The sequence below is a fragment of the Mollisia scopiformis genome (assembly GCF_001500285.1).
Source record: "Mollisia scopiformis unplaced genomic scaffold LY89scaffold_9, whole genome shotgun sequence".
NCBI lineage: Eukaryota > Fungi > Ascomycota > Leotiomycetes > Helotiales > Mollisiaceae > Mollisia > Mollisia scopiformis.
In genome coordinates, this window is record NW_017263589.1 from 843,335 (window position 1) to 861,269 (window position 17,935).

The window sequence follows — 17,935 nt, forward strand, 5'->3', positions numbered from 1 at the left end:
TGATAGATGCAGTGTCCCGACCTCAATTCACCATCATGGCTGATTGTAGTACTTTTGTTAAGGCTGACACGCCGGGCTCTGCACCCCAAACTTCTAAAATCGATGCTCAGTCTATATTAGAAGAATTTCGCCACAGATACACGGAGCGCAACGCTCTCTCCCTCGCACAATTCAAACAAGATGCAATTTACATGCCCGGTGCCAACACCCGATCGGTCCTCCACGCACTTCCCTTTCCAATGGTCATAGCTCGAGGCCAAGCAACGACTGTCTGGTCCGTTGATGGACATTCTTACATTGACTTTCTGAGCGAATATTCTGCTGGCCTCTACGGTCATAGCTGCGAGCGGATTTGGACAGCAGTAAATAGCGCCATGAAGAAAGGTTGGAACTTGGGAGGCAAAAATGAGTACGAAGGGAAGCTGGCACAGATGTTGGTAGAAAGATTTGGAAATAGCATGGACATGATTCGCTTCTGCAACTCGGGCACGGAAGCAAATCTCATGGCAATCGGAACCGCAATAGCATATACAGGAAAGCAAAAGGTAAGTACTTAGCAATGAATTAGAATTTACCGTCTCGTGGCTGTTGCTGACTCAAAGAGCAGATATTGTGTTTTCTTGGCGGGTATCACGGGAGCTCTATCAGCTTCCCAGAAGCCTCACCTTGTTACACCATGAACCCGAAATATGAATTTGTCCTAGCACCATACAACGACATTCTCGCAACCGATGCTGTCGTTGAGGCCCTTCCACCCAATTCACTGGCGGCTATTATCGTTGAAGGAATGCAGGGTGCGGGAGGCTGTATCCCTGGCAGACCTGATTTCATGCAACACCTCCAGAAGCTCGCCAGCGAACACGGTGCTCTATTCATACTTGACGAAGTCATGACCTCCAGGCTCGCTTATGGTGGCCTGCAGTCAACATTGGGTATCAAACCGGATATCACGACATTGGGGAAATGGCCAGGAGGGGGATTCAGTTTCGGCGCCTTTGGGGGGCGCCACGCCGTGATGGAGATGCTCGATCCTAGTGCTAAGAAGCTTGTACACTCGGGAACATTCAATAACAACACCATCAGTATGGCTGGCGGTATTGAAGGTTGTAACATCTTCGATAGGGAGGCTGTCAAGAGTCTCAACGATCTCGGCGACACACTTCGACAACGCATCGCCGACGTGCTTAAGCAGCGTCTCGGCCATAGAAACACCAGCGATCGTAACGAACAAGCCAATGGAGCCGTAGCTTCTGCTTCGAAGATCTATATAAGTGGTGTCGGAAGCTTGATGAACGTTACATTTGCTGGAGCAAATAAAGATATTTTGCAGGCCATCTTTTATCATTACATGCTGGAACAGGGCCTTTACGTCGCTACCAGAGGATATGTGGCGCTTAACCTTGAGACCAAAGTTGAACACTTGGACATTTTTGTGAGAGCTATTGAGAAATTTGTCTCAGATTACCAAGATCTATTGTAGACTTAAATTAGTTAAACTTTTTCCGCTTCCTTTTTCCGTGTTTCTCTCGTCAGTGCACACTGTTCATGAACGAATGTGTTGTCCCTCTACAAAGAGTACTTGCAAATAGCATATATCCTTTCTGACTGAAGAGTAAAAATCTCATTGTGAACTACTACGACACGAAAACTTTATTACTGATTTGGAACTTCACCTGTAGCACTGAAATACCAATGCTTGGACAGAATACTACGTCACGTAGCACAATCTAGCTGCCATTGCCATTCGAGAAGCGAATTATCCGAGATTATTCATGCGCAAAAGCCTTTTCAACAACAGTAGCGAAATCGCCCAATGAAGCGTAAACAGCTCCCAACTCTAGCAAGCCTTGGTCTTCAAGCTCTTTTCTATTTCCGCCCATTATAGCACCCTTTCTCTCAATCCATACTCCCGGCTTGAACCCAAGAGCCGTGCAAGTTACGTGATCAATGTCCAGACTCTGAGCGACCATAACAACTTCGCCTTTGGAAATACCTATCTCTTGGAAGCGGTCGACGACGTACTCATAGTTTCTTGGATCAGGTTTGTACGACCCGATTTGCTCGGCTGTATATATGCCATCCCAATGCACGCCCTTCAATGGCCCAGCACATGTCCTCCCAAAGGAATCCTCGTCGACATTGCTCAGCACGAACAGCTTGTAATGTTTCGCAAGAATCTCCATCGCTGCCACGGTGTCTGGGAAGGCAGGCCAATCACCAATCTGGCGTCCATAGGAAATCTGCTCATCTCGGTCGAACTGTAGGCCAAGTTCTTTGGCAATGCGCGCGTACACCTCTTCGAGGATAAGTGGATATTTCCAGTCGGGGTGCTCATGTTCAACTGCCTTCTCGATTGCGGCATTCATGCGTAGAAGTCTCGAACGGATTTCCGGCGAGCCCGGCTGCTTGGTCAAATGAAGAAGATGCGTATAGAGCCCATCTTCCCAGCTGATCAGAGTCGCATATATATCGAAGAAAAGTCCTTTGATCTGCTTCGGATCGAAAGTCATGACGATAATGAAAATTTAGATGCCGGGAAGCACAGGTGAGCGTTGGGGAATAGTGAGAAGTCGGCGAGGATTGGAAAATTATTGTGAGGTCGGGATGAATTTGTGTTTTTTATATACTGTCTGGCCATGAGCGTAGAGAAGCTAGAACTTGTTGTGGTGAGAAGCTAGTCAGGATAAACAAAAGAGCCCAGAAATAAGGCGTTTCGTTCCAATTCTGGATTGGAAGGCAATAGCGAGAAAAAGTGGGTCCCACCCCACGTAATGCCATAGCCCTGGCTGCAGACTTATTAAGCGGACTAGTTGAGGCTTCTGACAAACCCAACGCATCTCGATCATCGACTGCCCGATGCTGGCGAGAACCCGCCATTTTCCCGAGGCACCTCCTTGGGGATCATGGCGGCCTGGCACTTTCCCGATAGTCTGTTCCGGGTTGCGAATGATTATTATCCGCTGTCTACTATCTTTACCGTTCCCGATGTCGACGAAATGGACAAAGGTGCTGGTGAGTACTCCTTGACAATAAAGCATCCAGTTGTTTTGATAAAGGGGCCCTTTACAGTTTTCGTAGAATGTACAATAACCTCTACACTCGAAGTAAGCATAAGGGTATTGTAGAAGACAACCAGAGTTTACCTGTCTGTGTTGGCTCCCTTGCCTTTTTCATCCTTCGTAAGTCTGATGCTAAGCTCCGTCTTTCTGCTTTTCGTACTGAACATTGCAAACATGTATGCATCCTTAAGTAATAATGGGCTGGGGGTTCCCAGTTTTGGGACCCCAAGAAGCCGCAGTCCTTCTACAGGAAGCAGCCTCATCACAAACACTCTGTATACTATGAGGAGTAATATAATACCATAATTACACGTTTACCAATCTAATTCACAGTCAATCCTTCTGAAATGGTAGTGTGTCTCGGTTTTCAAGCTACGGGATGACTCTAATGCTGCTCGCGGTGGTTTCTTCCGCTCACACTTGGGTCAACTGCTGTGGCTCGGTGAAAAACGTGATTTTGGCGGCAATATCTACCTACGACATTGTGCGCGCGAGAGGACGCGTTCAGTATCCCGTTTGGCCTTTCACCACAGCATACGCTCCTCCCTTCTTGCCAAACATGTCTCTGAGATCCTGGATAATGGCATCGGGCCGTTCATACGCCGCGAAATGTCCTCCCTTATCTAGGTACGTAAAACGTTAGTCGGCCGTTTCTGAAATCGCAACCACTGCTTAACCTTACCCCACTCGCTGGCCAGGACCAGCGGTCCCAGCGTCTTGTTCCACAGCTTCGGTGTCACCGACAGCTCCATGGGGAAGTTTGCAGTTCCCAGCAACACGTCCGGGATGTATTCGAAGCTCGACACGCGTGGCTTATCCGGGTCATGATACATTTCGTAATAGATCCTCTGGCTGGCGGCAGGTCCCGCCGTGGAGAACCAGTAGATGGAAACCCACGTCAGGACCTCGTCCTCGGTCCACGGGTACGAGTCCGTCCAGTCGTGCAGCTTCTCGTATATCCATGCTAGGAGGCCGACTGGGCTGTCGGTGACAGAGTAGCCAATGGTCTGAGGCTTGGTGCCGTGCTGCAAGTTGTACCCGGAGCCCTCTTTCGTGAACCACTGCCAGCGCTTAAGGCCCTCCTTTTCCTTGTCCGTCAGCGGCGTCTGCATGTGCTGCATATACAGCTCGACATCTCCGTGTGGCGAGGGCGGGTTCGGGCGTGGCATGTTGATGTGGCTCGCCTTGATGCTCTGAGCATACTGCTTACCCATCTGCCTCGTCACGAAGCAGCCAATGTCGCCACCCTGGCTCACGTATTCATCATAGCCCAGTGCGAGCATCAGCTTGTGGCATATCTCGCCCGTCTGCTTGACACGGAACCCGGGCTTGCGAGAGCCCTCCGAGAAGCCGTAGCCGGGTATGCTGGGCGCGACAACGTGAAATGCGGGATGCTCCGAGTTCTTTGGCTCGACAAGCTCAGGCAGGATTTTGACGACCTCATCGAAACTACCAGGCCAGCCGTGTACAAAAAGTAGAGGGATGGCTCCTTTGACCTTACTTGGCTGATGGACGAAATGGATCTTCAGCGTCTCGAAGCCTTCGGCTTGGATGTCTGCGGTGTAGTTTGGCAACTCGTTGAGCTTTGCTTCTGTAGCTCGCCAGTCATACTTTTCTTGCCAGTACTCTGTCAGGCGCTTGACGTCTGCGAGCGGAGCTCCACGGTCCCAGCCAACATTTTCGACTTCGTCTGGGAAATCTGTGAGGGCGAGCTTCTGGTGCAGGCGGTCGATCTTGGCTTGCGAAACGGCAATGGTGTAAGGCTGAATATTGGCCATGACGCAACGGCAATTGAATGGTAGAGCAAGTGAAATTATAGGCCTCGAGCTGGATATCTGGAAGAGATAGCAAAGACGCATCCAACAATGCCGACAAGATTCGAGGCGAAAGATATGCTTACACACTTCAAGTATTTGGCGTTTTTAACGAGGGGTCTTTCAATTCGGGACCTGCGATCGACGAGCAGCCCTGGCAGTTGGTCTGGGGAAGTCGATAACGAGGCCGGCTTGGCGGTCAATAGCGAGACCCGCTTGACCATATGAGCATGGAGGAAATGCAACCATGAAGGACTTTTGAGACCTTATTGTCCCGTGCCATCTGTCAGTAGCCTAGGCTTCAGGGCAGTCTCACCAGTGAGCAGTCAATAGCGACTCTCATTGCGCACGGCGTGTGATTTCTTGGGTCTGTCTCCATGCTACAGGATCGATATGGACTCGCGCTTATATTAAGAGCGCTATCTAATAGATAAAGAAATTGGCGCTTACGGGCATAGCCGAAGTGCTCGCTACAAACCGCCTGGACGCGAGGTCGACTTTCGTACTCGTTCGCATTGCTGCTCGTATCTCGGACTTTGATCAGACGACTACTGTGTGCACAACATTTCTCATGGCGACTGTTCATCATTCTCCAAATCCTGTGGAGACTTGTACTTTTGAAACCCTTCTGCCAGCTCTACAAATGAGGCTACCCCTCTCAGCCGTTGAGAATGAGCTATTATGGCAATATATCACATGACGAGACTCGGAGAAAAAAATTGCATACTCGACGACCTCATCGCAAGACGAAGACAGGCTGTGCGACTTGCAAGAAGAGAAAGAGAAAAGTACGAAGATGTTTACTATCAATAGCCATCTCAGGCTGCAAAGTTTTCCTGTTCCGTATCTGCTTGTTTCAGTTTTGACCAGGACGAGGTCCAATCTGAAGTCAATTTTACCTCAACTATCACATTATCGATGCTGACTGAGTTTTGTAGTGCGATGAACAGAGACCTGAGTGCGAGAACTGCATAAAGCACTCTTTGAATTGCGATTATGCTCCTAGTCAACCAACTCTCTTGCCAGCAGTATCTGTAAGCAGCCTCATCCTTGTATGGATCATTTCTGACAGCGCCAAGCTTGCTACAAGTCCTGCACCACTTCTAAATCTTTTTGATCTCGAATTGCTGCACCATTTTTGTACTTCAACAGCTATATCATTGAAGGAAGATGTAACAATGCACACTCTGTGGAGCACGAACGTGCCGAAACTTGGATTCGAGTATGACTATGTCATGCACGGGATTCTCGCCGTGGCTGCGCTTCATCTAGCTCATTCCTCCCCCCATAGGAAAGATGCATGCATAGCCCACTCAAGGCTGCATCACCATGCCGGACTACAGAAAGGCACACCCGCCCTATCGACATTTTCAGATGAAAGTGCGTCAGCCATCTACATCTTTTCGGCGATGACGACGTTGTACAATTTTGCAACCACACGCATTGACTCGGTCTCAACCTTTGATGAAGGCGTTGCACAATGGATCGTTCTTTGCCGTCAAAGTTACGGAATCGTTAGGATTGCTGAAAAGGTCCTATATGAGGGTCCTATCGGCTAGATGTTTAAGGTTGGTTCTCGACGAATTGCTTTCTAGGACTAACTATCTACAGAAGGGATACCTGGCCCTGATCACCTCAGAGAATTCTCAGCTCATGTCAGTGAAACAACCGAGAATCTTTTTACCAGAAATGCATGTACAGACGCTATTTCTCACCTCATCAAATGCTATGGTGTGGTAGTCATGCTTCCACCAGCGTCCCTCGAGTCCGCCGATGTGTTCGGATGGCCATTCCGTGTCTCGGAGGATTTTCTAGACTTGTTACAGCAATCGAGACAGGAGGCTTTGGTGATACTTGCATTTTTCGCAGTTCTTGCAAAAAGACTGGATACGAAGTGGTGGCTGGAAGGATTTGGTGACCACTTGATGTCGATGATCTATAGACGGGTGGATGAAAATCACATGTCGTGGATTCAGTGGCCGATCAAGGAAATGGAATGGAAGTCGGAAGATGACAATCAAACTCAGTCTGTATCCTGAACTTTGAGGCAGTGCTAGAGCTAAAAGCTGATATTGTTGTAGATATGATACGCCAATGAATGAATGAACTAGTACCCGCCTCACTCAAAGCACGGCTCCGTGCATCCTTCCAACCAGCCATCGAATTCGCCATCTAGGCTACCTAGAACCCATGTTTCGATATCTCATCCTGTGTATCAATTACACAGGTATGGATTATCATGCTGCGATCTGTACACTTGTAGGTACGTAGGGAGTGACACTTGAGTTACCATAATCTGCTGTGGCAGGTACTACGAGATCCAGAACAGTGAACGGGAGCGATCGACCAAGTTACGGATGCCACTTGACTCCTCATTTTGGCCCTAGGTTTTCAAGATTTATATACCGATTTTGGACGTGGAAGCGCGCGCGGTCGATATGTTAAGCTGAAAGCTAGATTTCAAGAGCTTCCATTTGCGTGGCCAAAAGCTTGAATCTGATAGGTCACACTTTTTTGGAATCGAATGTATAGCTATTTTGCATAAACTAACAATATTGCAAGGCGAAGCAGAGCGCACTGCGGAAACAAAACTTGGTACTCGCTCTGCACGGTCACGTGCAACACTGTTCTTGGAGTCAAGTCAACACTGCTAATGCGCTCACGTATGTAGGCAATCCAAACAACTCCCTCAGTTTGATGAGTATCTGTTTTGAATTCAATTAGATTCCTCATCCTTCGAAAAGTGCCACTTGCCATCAGCTTGAGTTGAGCAACACGAGCTCGATGAGAAGACTTTGTTCAATCTGGAATGTCTTTAGATGCAAAGGTACTCTTTCTGATTCAAAGTACCGACTTAGATTGTAGTCTTGAAAGTATACGAGACATCGAATCTGTTAATGCCTCATCTCAAGGACGTCGTCATAGTCTTATACCCAAAATATACCGTTCATCCCACCAACAAGTGACCCCTGACCCAGCACAAGCGAGCCTAGAACAACACATAACATATCAACTACCACCATCCTTCCACTTCCCTCCAAAAACTTGATTTCTGTGTATGCTTCGTTTAATGTTCGACTACGAGTCAAGTAGTGCGTTTCTCAAAGTCTAAACTTGAATCATTAGTACGAACTTGAAACTTTGAAAGTCTATGCAGACAGAGGAAAGTGCGAGTTTGCATAATAAGACTACAGCATTACTCCCTTCACATGTTGCTCTTTCTGTCTTTGTTAGTTTAGATTAATGTGACGACATAAAAAGGGATCTTACAATATGGTTGTGTTCTGAGTGTCGATACGTTCGACGCTTAGCAGTCTGCATATGTTTCTTCGTCGCTCGTTGTTTGCTTGAGTGCACGTTTGGTCGTTCGCTTCTTTATATCGGATTCTGATTTTCAGATGATATTTTCGATCGAAAGTCGTCGTCGACGCTATCAGAAGATTCTTTGAGGTTCCGCCACCAAACAGAAAATCGTGTCCAAGACGACTTTCCATCAACACAACCAACCCCGACCTCACCAACGACAATCTTCATCCAAGTCACGTCTTTCGAGCAAGTCTTCACAAGCAAAATGAGGCCCCAAACCCCTCCATCGTCGAACCTGACGTCCAAACCCCCAATCATCAACCACGCAACGACGCTCATCCTCCTCCTAAACCTAACTCTTCTCCTCTCGCTCGTCCTCTCCTCCCTCAACGCCAGCTACTTCTACGCTTCCCGCACAGCCGGAGAGCTCGATTGTCTCGCCACACACTTCTCCTCCCAATCGCTCTCAGCAAATCCCTTCCCTTACTCCTCGCATGCGCAAGTCCCGCCGACCTCCTCACCAAACCCCGCGACTTTCGAGGCAGGCAAACTGTTCATAGGAAGCAAGACGATGGAAAAGGCATTAGAGTACAAATGTCGGTATCCATGCTATTCCACCTTCGGGCTCTGGATAGGAAACAAAGGCATCGGCGCGCAGGGCTGGGAAGCTAATGGATGTGAGCGCGTGCACAACATTTGCAAGGCGCCGTTGATGAGAGGTAAAGTTGGACTGTGGGCTGCGGTCGAGGATTGGTGGTTTGGGCTGTGAGGCTTGATGTCATTATGGAGATTGCGCGCGAGGAACATGGTTGGTGGTGTGTTATGAGTGTACAGGGAACCCATTGCTAGAGATAGCTAGCTTCAAGGATGGGATGAAACATGAAACAGATCACGAGAGCAAGAATGAATGGGTTTGCAATACAATTTGATATTATATCAAGTGCTTCCGAACGTAAAGACTAAGTTGCTTTAAGGCCTCTTTCAAGACTTCGGTCTCGCAGACGAAGCCAATTCGTACGTAGCCTTTGAAATCCTGCCCGAAACACTTCGAGGCGGGCAGGAACATGACTTTGGTTTGCTCAATAACATCGATGCAGAACTGTACATCTTCAACTGGTTTTCCATCTTTCTCGAATCGAACCAGCGCTGTGGTGCCTCCGTTTGGTTTTACCCAAGAACAGACATCGGACCATTGATCGATAAATCTCTCTAGCAAAGCACAGTTCGTCTTTGCGAGCTGGATATTTCGACCTAAGAGAGCGTGCAGGACGGATGCTGATAGAGCATATGTAGCAACTTGATCATCGAGTTGCGAGACCGAGATTGTGGTGTAGTCTCGAGCTGTGGCGATAGCTTCTATGATTTCCGGGTCTCGAGAAGCTATCCAGCCTAGCCTGATACCGGCTAAGGAGTAAGCCTTAGACATTGAACCTGTGATGATTGTCTTTGCGTAACCAAGGGAGACCAGTGAAGGGGGAAAGTCTTCATCAACAGGTGAGATGCCGTGGAATAGTGGCCGGTAGACTTCATCGGAGAGAACAATGATGTCTCGTTCCCGGGCAAACTTAACTAAGCCTTGTAGCACAGATTTTGGGATCGTAGCTCCGGTAGGATTGTTGGGGTTGTTGATAATGATCATCTTTGTATTGTCCTTCACGAGCTCTTTCAGATCCTCTAGGTCTGGGACGTATTTCTTTTCCTTCCGAAGCTTCCATAGCGATACTTCGGCACCCAAACTTTTCGGGACATCATATAATTGCTGGTATGTAGGATGTACACAGATGACATGATCACTGGGTCCGATAAGGGTGTAAAAGACGAGGAAGTTGGCCGCTATTGCTCCTGGCGTTATGAGGATGTTGTCTGTCGGCAAAGGCGTCGAGACTCTGGCCGAGTATAGAGAAGCTAACCGCTCTCGCAGGGCTAGTGATCCTCGAATCGGGCCATATGTCAGTTTCGTAGATGTGCTTAGAGGCTTGGGGACGTTCGGATCTTCGCAGAGCTTGACAAGGTCGTCGATCGAGATTGAGGCTGCACAGGTCTCCGCGATGTTGAGAACCCCTGGAGTAACCTCATACTTATCCATCCACTATATTCTATCAGCATTGTAATTCTCGAAATTATGTTCTGCTGACCTTCTCAACATCGAAAGGCTCAATCTTGACCATCTTGAGGATAGCCTCGGTAGACAAGGCTGACAGACTCTAAATCACCCTGTAATAGGGTAAATGTCGGTGTTTGTGCTAACATATTTGGTACTATAACACGGACCTCTTGTTGCTATTATCGTAACTGGCGTAAAATTGAATATAGAGTACACAGTCTCTATTTCCATCATACGAGTGAGACCTCGTCCGATGAGGGGTTGCACTGAAGAAATGTCGTGCATCTGAATGTGTCTGAGTGTTACCCGGGGGCCTTATGTAAGCGGCGCGGGATGTCTTTCGCCGACGTTGCATCCGAGATGGGATCATGAGGAGGCTGGAGTAGTGAACTCGTAGGCCCCCGCTGTCAAGAGCCAAGGCATCTGCAGCATGATCTAAACGACTTTGACATCTCGAACATCCGTTCACGCCTCCTTTGGTTACCTCTTCTTCTTCATAATCTTCGTTTCTTTTCTTTTTGTAGCTCTTGTACCTGGCATCCAGCACTCGAGCTCAAGCTTCACTTGGCGTCGCTTGGAAGCTTCCTACTCCATCACCATTTAGCCGACGGAGCTTCATCCTTAGCAACAACAACAACAATAAGAACAACGATTGATATGCGGCGACTTCTTGGGACAGCGGCCGTGGCGGCTCTTTCGCTGTCATGGAGCGCATCTGCCTTCAACTACTCATCGGTAGATATGATGCGGGCGCAGCTGGCTCTACTTGACGATAGACCAGCCGACTGCCCTCCATGGTAGGTTGAAAGCATCCGACTTGCATCAGATCATCGCTCACCTGTAATAGTTTCAATTGTCTCCTTCCAGCTTTCACCTGCGGTCAATATTCCGAATGTAATCAGTTCAATGGGAAATGTAATTGTCCACCAGGATTCGGAGGAGACGACTGTTTTGCTCCAGGTACGTTCGCCACGAACTCCAAACATCCCACTATACTGACATGCCCTAGTATGTGGCTCTCTTGCAGATGGACAAGACCGACCGATGCGAACAGGAGACTACTGCGAATGCGAGCCGGGTTGGACTGGAATCAACTGCAATGTCTGCACAGACAATAAGGGCTGTAATCGCATGATGCCAGAAGGAGAGGGTGGCGTATGTTACCAAAACGCAGAGGTCGTCCACGAGAATCACCAGATGTGCGACGTCACGAACAAGAAGATCGTCGATATTCTAGATGGCAGACGGCCCCAAGTCACTTTCACCTGTAATGCGGAAGGAGGAAACGAAACATGTGCTTTCGAGTTCTGGGTCGAGCACAAAGAGTCTTTCTACTGTTCTCTGAACACCTGCGAGTCGACCACGGATAACACCTACGACCAGAACAGCACCAAATACAGGTGCGAGAACGTCGAATGTAAATGTATCCCGGACCGGATGCTCTGTGGTGAGGGTGGCTCCGTCGATATCACCGATTTCCTGGACGAAGAGATCAAGGGCCCGGCTACATTCAGCTGTCTTCAGGAAGAGGGTGGCGTCAACAACTGCAAGTTCAAGGAACCTGCTATGGACAACCTAATCCAGATGATGTTTGGTGACGACTCGATTCTTTTGACTTGCCAAGGTGGAGAATGTCTGTACGAAACAGATGTCCCTGGCTTCGAACGTCCTGTAAAGAGGATTAATACTCCTTTGATTGCTGGTGTCATTGCTGGAGCCTCTATCTTTGTTGTTTTGGTCATCTTGACGGTCTGGTATCTTGGCCGCCGACAATTCAAATATGGTCCCATTCACTTGGACGATTCTGACGATGAAAGCACGAAGCTCATGGTTGATCACAAACCCGCATCTTTGTTTTTCGAAAATGTCTCGTACAACTTGAACGGGAAACAAATCTTGACCAACGTTCGCGGCGTCGCTCATCCAGGTGAGATCATGGCGATCATGGGTGCTTCAGGTGCTGGTAAAACGACGTTCCTCGATATTCTGGCACGTAAGAACAAACGTGGGGCAGTCTCAGGCGATTTCTATGTAAATGGCGAGAAGGTCAATGATAACGATTACAAGAATGTAGTTGGTTTCGTCGACCAAGAAGACACCATGCTGCCAACACTCACTGTCCATGAAACCATCATGACTAGTGCACTTCTTCGACTTCCCAGAGACATGGGCCGGGCTGCTAAGGAGCAACGGGTCTATGAAGTTGAGAAGCAATTAGGGATTTTTGCCATCAAGGATTCGTTGATCGGATCTGAGGAAGGCAAGGGTCGTGGTATTTCTGGTGGCGAGAAGCGAAGAGTTGGGATTGCCTGTGAGTTGGTCACGAGTCCTAGCATCTTGTTTTTGGATGAACCTACCAGTGGTCTCGATGCGTATAACGCCTACAACGTTATTGAATGTCTCGTCACCCTTGCAAAAACGTATAAACGCACTGTCATCTTCACGATCCATCAGCCAAGGTCCAACATTGTTGCTCTCTTCGATCGCCTCCTACTCTTAGCCAAGGGCAAAACTGTCTACTCGGGCGAGTTTGCATCATGTCAGGAGTATTTCGAACACATTGGCTACACTTGTCCTCCAGGATTCAACATTGCAGACTATCTGGTCGATTTGACAATGCACGTTGGTACTCCCGCCACGCCTATCGACGAAGGAATACCTGGTCTCGATACCTCTAGTGTTGGACCTAGCAGTACCAGAGCTGTTAAATCCATTGCTAGTATATCTGGCGGCAGTGTTGAAGATGGTCTTTCAACTAGCCCTGGTGGAAACTCCCTACTTCGGCCAAAGGGCAAACGTAGAGACTCAGTCAAAACGAAACAGGAGAGAGAATTGTACACACGGAAGAAGTCTGGCGCCGATACCCCAGGATCACAACCCGATGAAGCACCATTTGATCCGAACGCCACTTCATCTCAACAGTGGCTGAAACTACAGAAGCAGAACGCGGGTCACATTCCCGAGCAGCTCTTGGAAGAACCCGATAATCTCCCTCCTGCAGCTGTAGGAACTACCGATTTCGACGTTCTAATTGCGGCCTATGAGTACTCCGACATCGCTAGCAACATCCACGATGAAATCCACGTTGCCATCAGCAGTGCCTCAGCTGCAAATGGTCAGGCAAACGGAAATGCTCAAGGAAATGGACATGTCAATGGTGGGACTATGGGCAGAGGCTATGCAAGAATTGGTTATCTTCGACAATTCGCTATATTGTCACAAAGAACGTGGAGGAATCTCTATCGAAACCCGATGCTGATGCTTACGCATTATGCTATTGCTATCCTCCTGGCTGTCCTATCAGGCTTCCTCTTTTACGGTCTTACGGACGATATTCCAGGCTTCCAGAATCGTCTTGGATTGTTCTTCTTCGTCCTCGCGCTTTTCGGCTTCAGCACACTTTCAAGTTTGACGGTCTTCGCCGCTGAGCGTATGTTGTTCGTCCGTGAGAGGGCTAATGGTTACTACTCTCCGATCACGTACTTCCTCGCCAAGGTAATCTTCGATATTGTGCCTCTACGCATCATTCCTCCTGTCATCATGGGCTCCATCGTTTACCCAATGACTGGACTCGTTGCAGATGGGCCACACTTCTTCAAGTTTATCCTAGTGCTCGTGCTTTTCAACCTGGCGGCTGCGGGTATTTGTCTATTCATTGGAATCGTGTGCAAGGATAATGGTGTAGCAAATCTGATCGGAAGCTTAGTCATGCTCTTCAGTTTGCTGTTCGCAGGCTTGCTTCTCAATCACGATGCTATCCCAGCATCTGCTTTGTGGCTCCAAACCTTGTCAATTTTCCATTACGGCTTCGAAGCTCTCATCGTCAACGAGGTGACTTTCCTCACTTTAATAGACAAGAAGTACGGTCTCGATATTACCGTTCCCGGCGCCACCATCTTGAGCTCCTTCGGTTTCGACACTCAGGCCTTGTGGCCAGATGTGGTCAGCTTGGGCATATTCGCCGGTGTCTTTATAGTCTTGGCTTACATTGCCATGCATGTGTTATTGGTAGAGAGAAGATAGATATTCCAAGACGGCAGTATCTAGCATTTAGTTTTCTTTTGTTCAGACGTTTTATTGCATGGGAATCGGTATCCCTTGGCGTTTGGCGAGGAGAGAATATAGGCATCCATTCTGGTTGTTTTTACTGCAATAATATATACTTCAAGATCGTCTATCAGTTCTCAACTAATTTGAAGTTGTGCATTATGTCTTTATGTGTGTTCTTTTCGCAACAGAATTAGTGTTTGACTTGAGGCAGAATTTCAAGGTAATTGTTACATTTTCCTTGTTTTGCTTTGGTAATTGGTCCATCAATTTCGGCGGCAAGTGCCTTGGAAATCATGTTGACCTGGTTGAAAGGTTCGAGAGGAATTAGTGCTTGTGGGGTTACAGATCAAAAGCGGAAGTCTTGAATTGGAGACCCAGTCCGTATTGCTGCCTTTCTGAGCCGCAAATCCCTTTGATCTGGATGATTTAGCATCTCGGTCGCCTAACCAGGCCAACAATCAGCGCCAACTGTTGGACTCGTTGGACTCCGAGCAATACTCCGCGACATGTCCAAACTTCTAACAAATTTTATGAAGTGTTCAATATTTTGATAAGTGAATCAGACGTCAAGATCCTACGAGTCTACGTCGTTCCCCCTTCCCTCGAAAGAACCTCGAGATGGCTGTCAGATTGTCTTCGTTGCCAGACGACATCCTGCTCATGATATTGAAGCAGGTACCCGTTCTATCCACTCTTATTGTTGCGTGGCATTTACTCACTCTTCAAAGGTTCACTTGAATGACCCCAAGGCTTTGCCTGTTATGTGCCTCGTCGGCAAACAATTCTTTCATCTGGAGGTACCCATATTGCACCGCACTGCAGTGATTACCCCAGAAAAGCTGAGAAAGCACACTTGTTCGGAAATGGACGGCTTGCGTAGTAATCTTCGACGAAGAATAGTTGATTTTGCTCGTGATTTGACGATCAGGGGCTCGGGGTTCGATTGGGAATTCTTGGAGAAATTGCTAGCAGAGATGAAGCAGTTGGATATCGTTCAGTTTGTTGCCCCTCTCCGTCCACTTCGATAACAGTCGTGCAACTCTCCACTAATCTTTAACAGTTGGTCTTCGTGGGAAGAATCTATTCCAAAGACAGTCTTAGACTGTCTTTCGACGAACCACCCCGAATGTGCAATTTATATCGAGAACCTTGAGCTTGGAGATACACCCTACATGACCTCTCCACGAGATGGTCTCAGTCTTCTTGATGATCTTTCGGGATGTAAAAGTATCCGATTCATCGAGCTCAATATCGACTACAATGAGCGAGAGTCAACCGGACGCATCAAAGAAGTCTTGATGAGTTGCCCCAACCTCGAGATCCTGCATCTCCGCGACCCGTCAGCGACTTATTCAATGGATTCACTCGAACACGGAACGCATGACATATGTGTCGAAGTAGGGAACCAACTTCCTCGTGTGCGAGAGCTTGTTTACGAGAGCCACTCAAAGCATAGGACCCTGATTCCAAACAGTTTTTAGAACTAGTCGCGAATCGAACACCTTGAACTTCGTGGTGAACAGATGCTTCGGTTCGTAGAGAAGCTGCGAGGCTTACCCACGAGACTTAAGACTCTAAAGATAGAGAACTTCTGTAGAGCAGAGGATATCCAAGAGGCCACCCTGATTTTGGATCGATTTATGTGGAAGATCAAGGGGTTGGTTGAATTGCATCTAGTTAATGCGACACTTCATGTATCCAAATAGGCTATTACTCAGCAAGGTCCAGCGTTGAAGAGACTTTGCTACCATCGACCACGTTATCCATTCCCTCCTGCCGGTTTGCACAGGCCGCACACTGCAAAAGAGTTAAGCATCATCTCGGATGCCTGTCCTAATATAGTCTCTTTGACTACTGATCTATCTATCTCGGTATATCTATGAATCCTATTCTCCGTATTTGTCGAAGAATCCTAATACCAACGTAGAGCATTACCTACATCACTACTGTTGCGGAGTTTCCGAGCTTAACAGCAGTGAAATTGTATCTTGACGTAAACCATGGACACCATCATATCACTCATCTCGAAGCCGATATCATCACGGTTCGACGTCTTGCACGATACCTTTGCGCCGAAAAGCTGGGCTGCCCTTTCGAGAAAATAGAAGTCGTGATCGGGGCTCCTGATTATCTTGGGCATGGTAGAAAATATACCGTATCATGGCGTCCGAGTATCTTGTTCACAGTCCTTCCACAGAAGGGAAAGGATATTGTGGTCCAGTATACGAGCCCTGAGTTGAATGACCCAGACTGGGCAGGGTATTTCAATCTTGAAAGCTCGAGCAAGAGACGTGGGGATGTCTACTTGGATTATTTGAGCCACTGGGACAGAGATGAAGACGGGACGCAGGAACTGATTTCAGCTGCTGATGAGCACGACTTCCATGGCGGCATGATGAATCGATCAAAAATATCATCAGAGACCGAGGACCGTGTCTTAGACGATATAGATATGGCAAGCCTGTTTGGTTATCCCTCTGAAGACGAGACTGAAGTAGACACCAGTGGAAAACAATACACGTCTGCTCCTGAGTCCAGCCAGGGAGCGGGAGATAGAATGCACTTGCGAAAAAAGAAAGACCATAAATCGAACAGAGTATCTTCGCATTTAGTGTGAAACGACTAGGGTTATAGGCGGCTATGAGCCACCAACAGCCAGAGATGGCATGGTCAGCTATGGGTACTCCATCTCGTATTATCCACAACACCGCTACATCTCCATTCCAACACAAACGAAGATGCTGTTGCTGTGTAACAAGAGAACCAAAGCATAGCAGCGAGTATTAATCATTAATATAGACCTTTCACTGCTGGAGGAAGTTTGTAGATATTCGGAAGGCTGTCAATCTCTTCCTCAAACTGTCCCTGGGTTGTTGAATAACAAGACTTCGAGAGGGGAGAAATGAAGAAGAGTCTGAGAAATTACCGAAAGTTCAGTCAGGGAATGAGGAAGAGACCATTTGACATTCGTGTTTCGAAGGCCGGTGGCTGTGTTGAGGAGGAGAATTTGCATGAATGTTCTTCGAAGTGTACTAGGTTTTCCTTTGTGCCCGTTAGTTCTGTCTGCTCTTTGTTCCAATTCGCTGCTTTTGACTTAATGCTTGATTCAGCGCGTTGGTGCCTGCACGTTGAACTTGGTTGAAAGTCTGCAAGCCAAATTACCAAGAAATGAACTGGGGCAAGCAACAAGTTCCCAAGTACAAGTCTGGCATGAACATAGTCAAAATTAAGCTCGCTTCATTGGGATCGAGAGAAAGCATCCCAAGGAGGATAGGAGTACAATTGCTTGCTGTCTTTGATAACCATTGATGAAATTGGCTCTTGTGGAGTGTTCTTGGAGTAACGATAGCCTCACTTCACATAGCTCCAGTGTCGGTCAATGTGATTCTCATACGCTAGTGCTTTCTTCCTTATTTTCGAGCCCTCCCTCTCTTTCTGCCGATTAGGGCTTCGTCTCAGGGCACGCTAGCGGTTCTGAGCCCTCTTCGACTGCTTGTCTTCCTCCGCGTCCCACAACAATCACCTCATTCACAAAAGTTCATCACTCCGATCCTTTATAACCTCTTGCCTCCTACCTTCCCCTTACCAAGCAAGCACTCATT

General features: G+C 47.8%; 8 protein-coding genes across 8 annotated transcripts; 5 read left to right on the plus strand and 3 right to left on the minus strand.

The window, feature by feature from the left end:
• Window positions 1–20: 20 nt before the first annotated feature.
• On the plus strand, window positions 21–1,504 carry LY89DRAFT_780778 (putative glutamate-1-semialdehyde 2,1-aminomutase). Its single transcript, XM_018222416.1, has 2 exons — window positions 21–545; window positions 608–1,504. The coding sequence occupies exons 1-2, from the start codon at window positions 36–38 to the stop codon at window positions 1,478–1,480; spliced, it is 1,383 nt and encodes a 460-aa protein (XP_018073130.1). The 5' UTR covers window positions 21–35; the 3' UTR covers window positions 1,481–1,504.
• A 56-nt stretch (window positions 1,505–1,560) lies between these two features.
• On the minus strand, window positions 1,561–2,706 carry LY89DRAFT_504599 (HAD-like protein). Its single transcript, XM_018208001.1, has one exon. It carries the CDS (start codon window positions 2,508–2,510, stop codon window positions 1,767–1,769), a length of 744 nt encoding a protein of 247 aa, XP_018073131.1. The 5' UTR covers window positions 2,511–2,706; the 3' UTR covers window positions 1,561–1,766.
• A 446-nt stretch (window positions 2,707–3,152) lies between these two features.
• Window positions 3,153–5,268, minus strand: LY89DRAFT_683654 (alpha/beta-hydrolase). The gene is made up of 2 exons (XM_018214739.1): window positions 3,742–5,268; window positions 3,153–3,682 (listed from the first exon to the last, which is right to left on the minus strand). The coding sequence occupies exons 1-2, from the start codon at window positions 4,835–4,837 to the stop codon at window positions 3,564–3,566; spliced, it is 1,215 nt and encodes a 404-aa protein (XP_018073132.1). The 5' UTR covers window positions 4,838–5,268; the 3' UTR covers window positions 3,153–3,563.
• On the plus strand, window positions 5,232–6,584 carry LY89DRAFT_504603 (uncharacterized protein). The gene is made up of 4 exons (XM_018208002.1): window positions 5,232–5,661; window positions 5,812–5,907; window positions 5,953–6,441; window positions 6,485–6,584. The coding sequence occupies exons 1-3, from the start codon at window positions 5,545–5,547 to the stop codon at window positions 6,430–6,432; spliced, it is 693 nt and encodes a 230-aa protein (XP_018073133.1). The 5' UTR covers window positions 5,232–5,544; the 3' UTR covers window positions 6,433–6,441; window positions 6,485–6,584.
• A 1,599-nt stretch (window positions 6,585–8,183) lies between these two features.
• LY89DRAFT_504606 (uncharacterized protein) lies at window positions 8,184–9,043 on the plus strand. The gene has a single exon (XM_018208003.1). It carries the CDS (start codon window positions 8,445–8,447, stop codon window positions 8,946–8,948), a length of 504 nt encoding a protein of 167 aa, XP_018073134.1. The 5' UTR covers window positions 8,184–8,444; the 3' UTR covers window positions 8,949–9,043.
• On the minus strand, window positions 9,030–10,591 carry LY89DRAFT_504571 (putative aspartate aminotransferase). The gene is made up of 2 exons (XM_018207999.1): window positions 10,315–10,591; window positions 9,030–10,268 (listed from the first exon to the last, which is right to left on the minus strand). Exons 1-2 carry the CDS (start codon window positions 10,345–10,347, stop codon window positions 9,111–9,113), a joined length of 1,191 nt encoding a protein of 396 aa, XP_018073135.1. The 5' UTR covers window positions 10,348–10,591; the 3' UTR covers window positions 9,030–9,110.
• Window positions 10,592–10,663: 72 nt separating this feature from the next.
• On the plus strand, window positions 10,664–14,472 carry LY89DRAFT_613884 (ABC transporter-like protein). The gene is made up of 3 exons (XM_018210673.1): window positions 10,664–11,080; window positions 11,131–11,243; window positions 11,293–14,472. Exons 1-3 carry the CDS (start codon window positions 10,941–10,943, stop codon window positions 14,304–14,306), a joined length of 3,267 nt encoding a protein of 1,088 aa, XP_018073136.1. The 5' UTR covers window positions 10,664–10,940; the 3' UTR covers window positions 14,307–14,472.
• Window positions 14,473–14,878: 406 nt separating this feature from the next.
• LY89DRAFT_504870 (uncharacterized protein) lies at window positions 14,879–16,029 on the plus strand. Its single transcript, XM_018208004.1, has 2 exons — window positions 14,879–15,330; window positions 15,394–16,029. The coding sequence occupies exons 1-2, from the start codon at window positions 15,095–15,097 to the stop codon at window positions 15,812–15,814; spliced, it is 657 nt and encodes a 218-aa protein (XP_018073137.1). The 5' UTR covers window positions 14,879–15,094; the 3' UTR covers window positions 15,815–16,029.
• The last annotated feature ends 1,906 nt before the right edge of the window (window positions 16,030–17,935 follow it).

Coding starts and splice junctions, on each gene's coding strand:
- LY89DRAFT_613884 (XM_018210673.1), top strand. CDS start 10,941: ATGCGGCGACTTCTTGGGACAGCGGCCGTGGCGGCTCTTTCGCTGTCA. Junction 11,081..11,130: donor CCAGCCGACTGCCCTCCATG/GTAGGTTGAAAG, acceptor CACCTGTAATAG/TTTCAATTGTCTCCTTCCAG. Junction 11,244..11,292: donor AGACGACTGTTTTGCTCCAG/GTACGTTCGCCA, acceptor GACATGCCCTAG/TATGTGGCTCTCTTGCAGAT.
- LY89DRAFT_504571 (XM_018207999.1), bottom strand. CDS start 10,347: ATGGTCAAGATTGAGCCTTTCGATGTTGAGAAG. Junction 10,269..10,314: donor AGCCTTTCGATGTTGAGAAG/GTCAGCAGAACA, acceptor GATAGAATATAG/TGGATGGATAAGTATGAGGT.
- LY89DRAFT_504870 (XM_018208004.1), top strand. CDS start 15,095: ATGTGCCTCGTCGGCAAACAATTCTTTCATCTGGAGGTACCCATATTG. Junction 15,331..15,393: donor AAGCAGTTGGATATCGTTCA/GTTTGTTGCCCC, acceptor AATCTTTAACAG/TTGGTCTTCGTGGGAAGAAT.
- LY89DRAFT_504606 (XM_018208003.1), top strand. CDS start 8,445: ATGAGGCCCCAAACCCCTCCATCGTCGAACCTGACGTCCAAACCCCCA.
- LY89DRAFT_504603 (XM_018208002.1), top strand. CDS start 5,545: ATGAGCTATTATGGCAATATATCACATGACGAGACTCGGAGAAAAAAA. Junction 5,662..5,811: donor GCAAGAAGAGAAAGAGAAAA/GTACGAAGATGT, acceptor TGAGTTTTGTAG/TGCGATGAACAGAGACCTGA. Junction 5,908..5,952: donor CTCTCTTGCCAGCAGTATCT/GTAAGCAGCCTC, acceptor GACAGCGCCAAG/CTTGCTACAAGTCCTGCACC.
- LY89DRAFT_504599 (XM_018208001.1), bottom strand. CDS start 2,510: ATGACTTTCGATCCGAAGCAGATCAAAGGACTTTTCTTCGATATATAT.
- LY89DRAFT_683654 (XM_018214739.1), bottom strand. CDS start 4,837: ATGGCCAATATTCAGCCTTACACCATTGCCGTTTCGCAAGCCAAGATC. Junction 3,683..3,741: donor GGTCCTGGCCAGCGAGTGGG/GTAAGGTTAAGC, acceptor TTACGTACCTAG/ATAAGGGAGGACATTTCGCG.
- LY89DRAFT_780778 (XM_018222416.1), top strand. CDS start 36: ATGGCTGATTGTAGTACTTTTGTTAAGGCTGACACGCCGGGCTCTGCA. Junction 546..607: donor CATATACAGGAAAGCAAAAG/GTAAGTACTTAG, acceptor CTCAAAGAGCAG/ATATTGTGTTTTCTTGGCGG.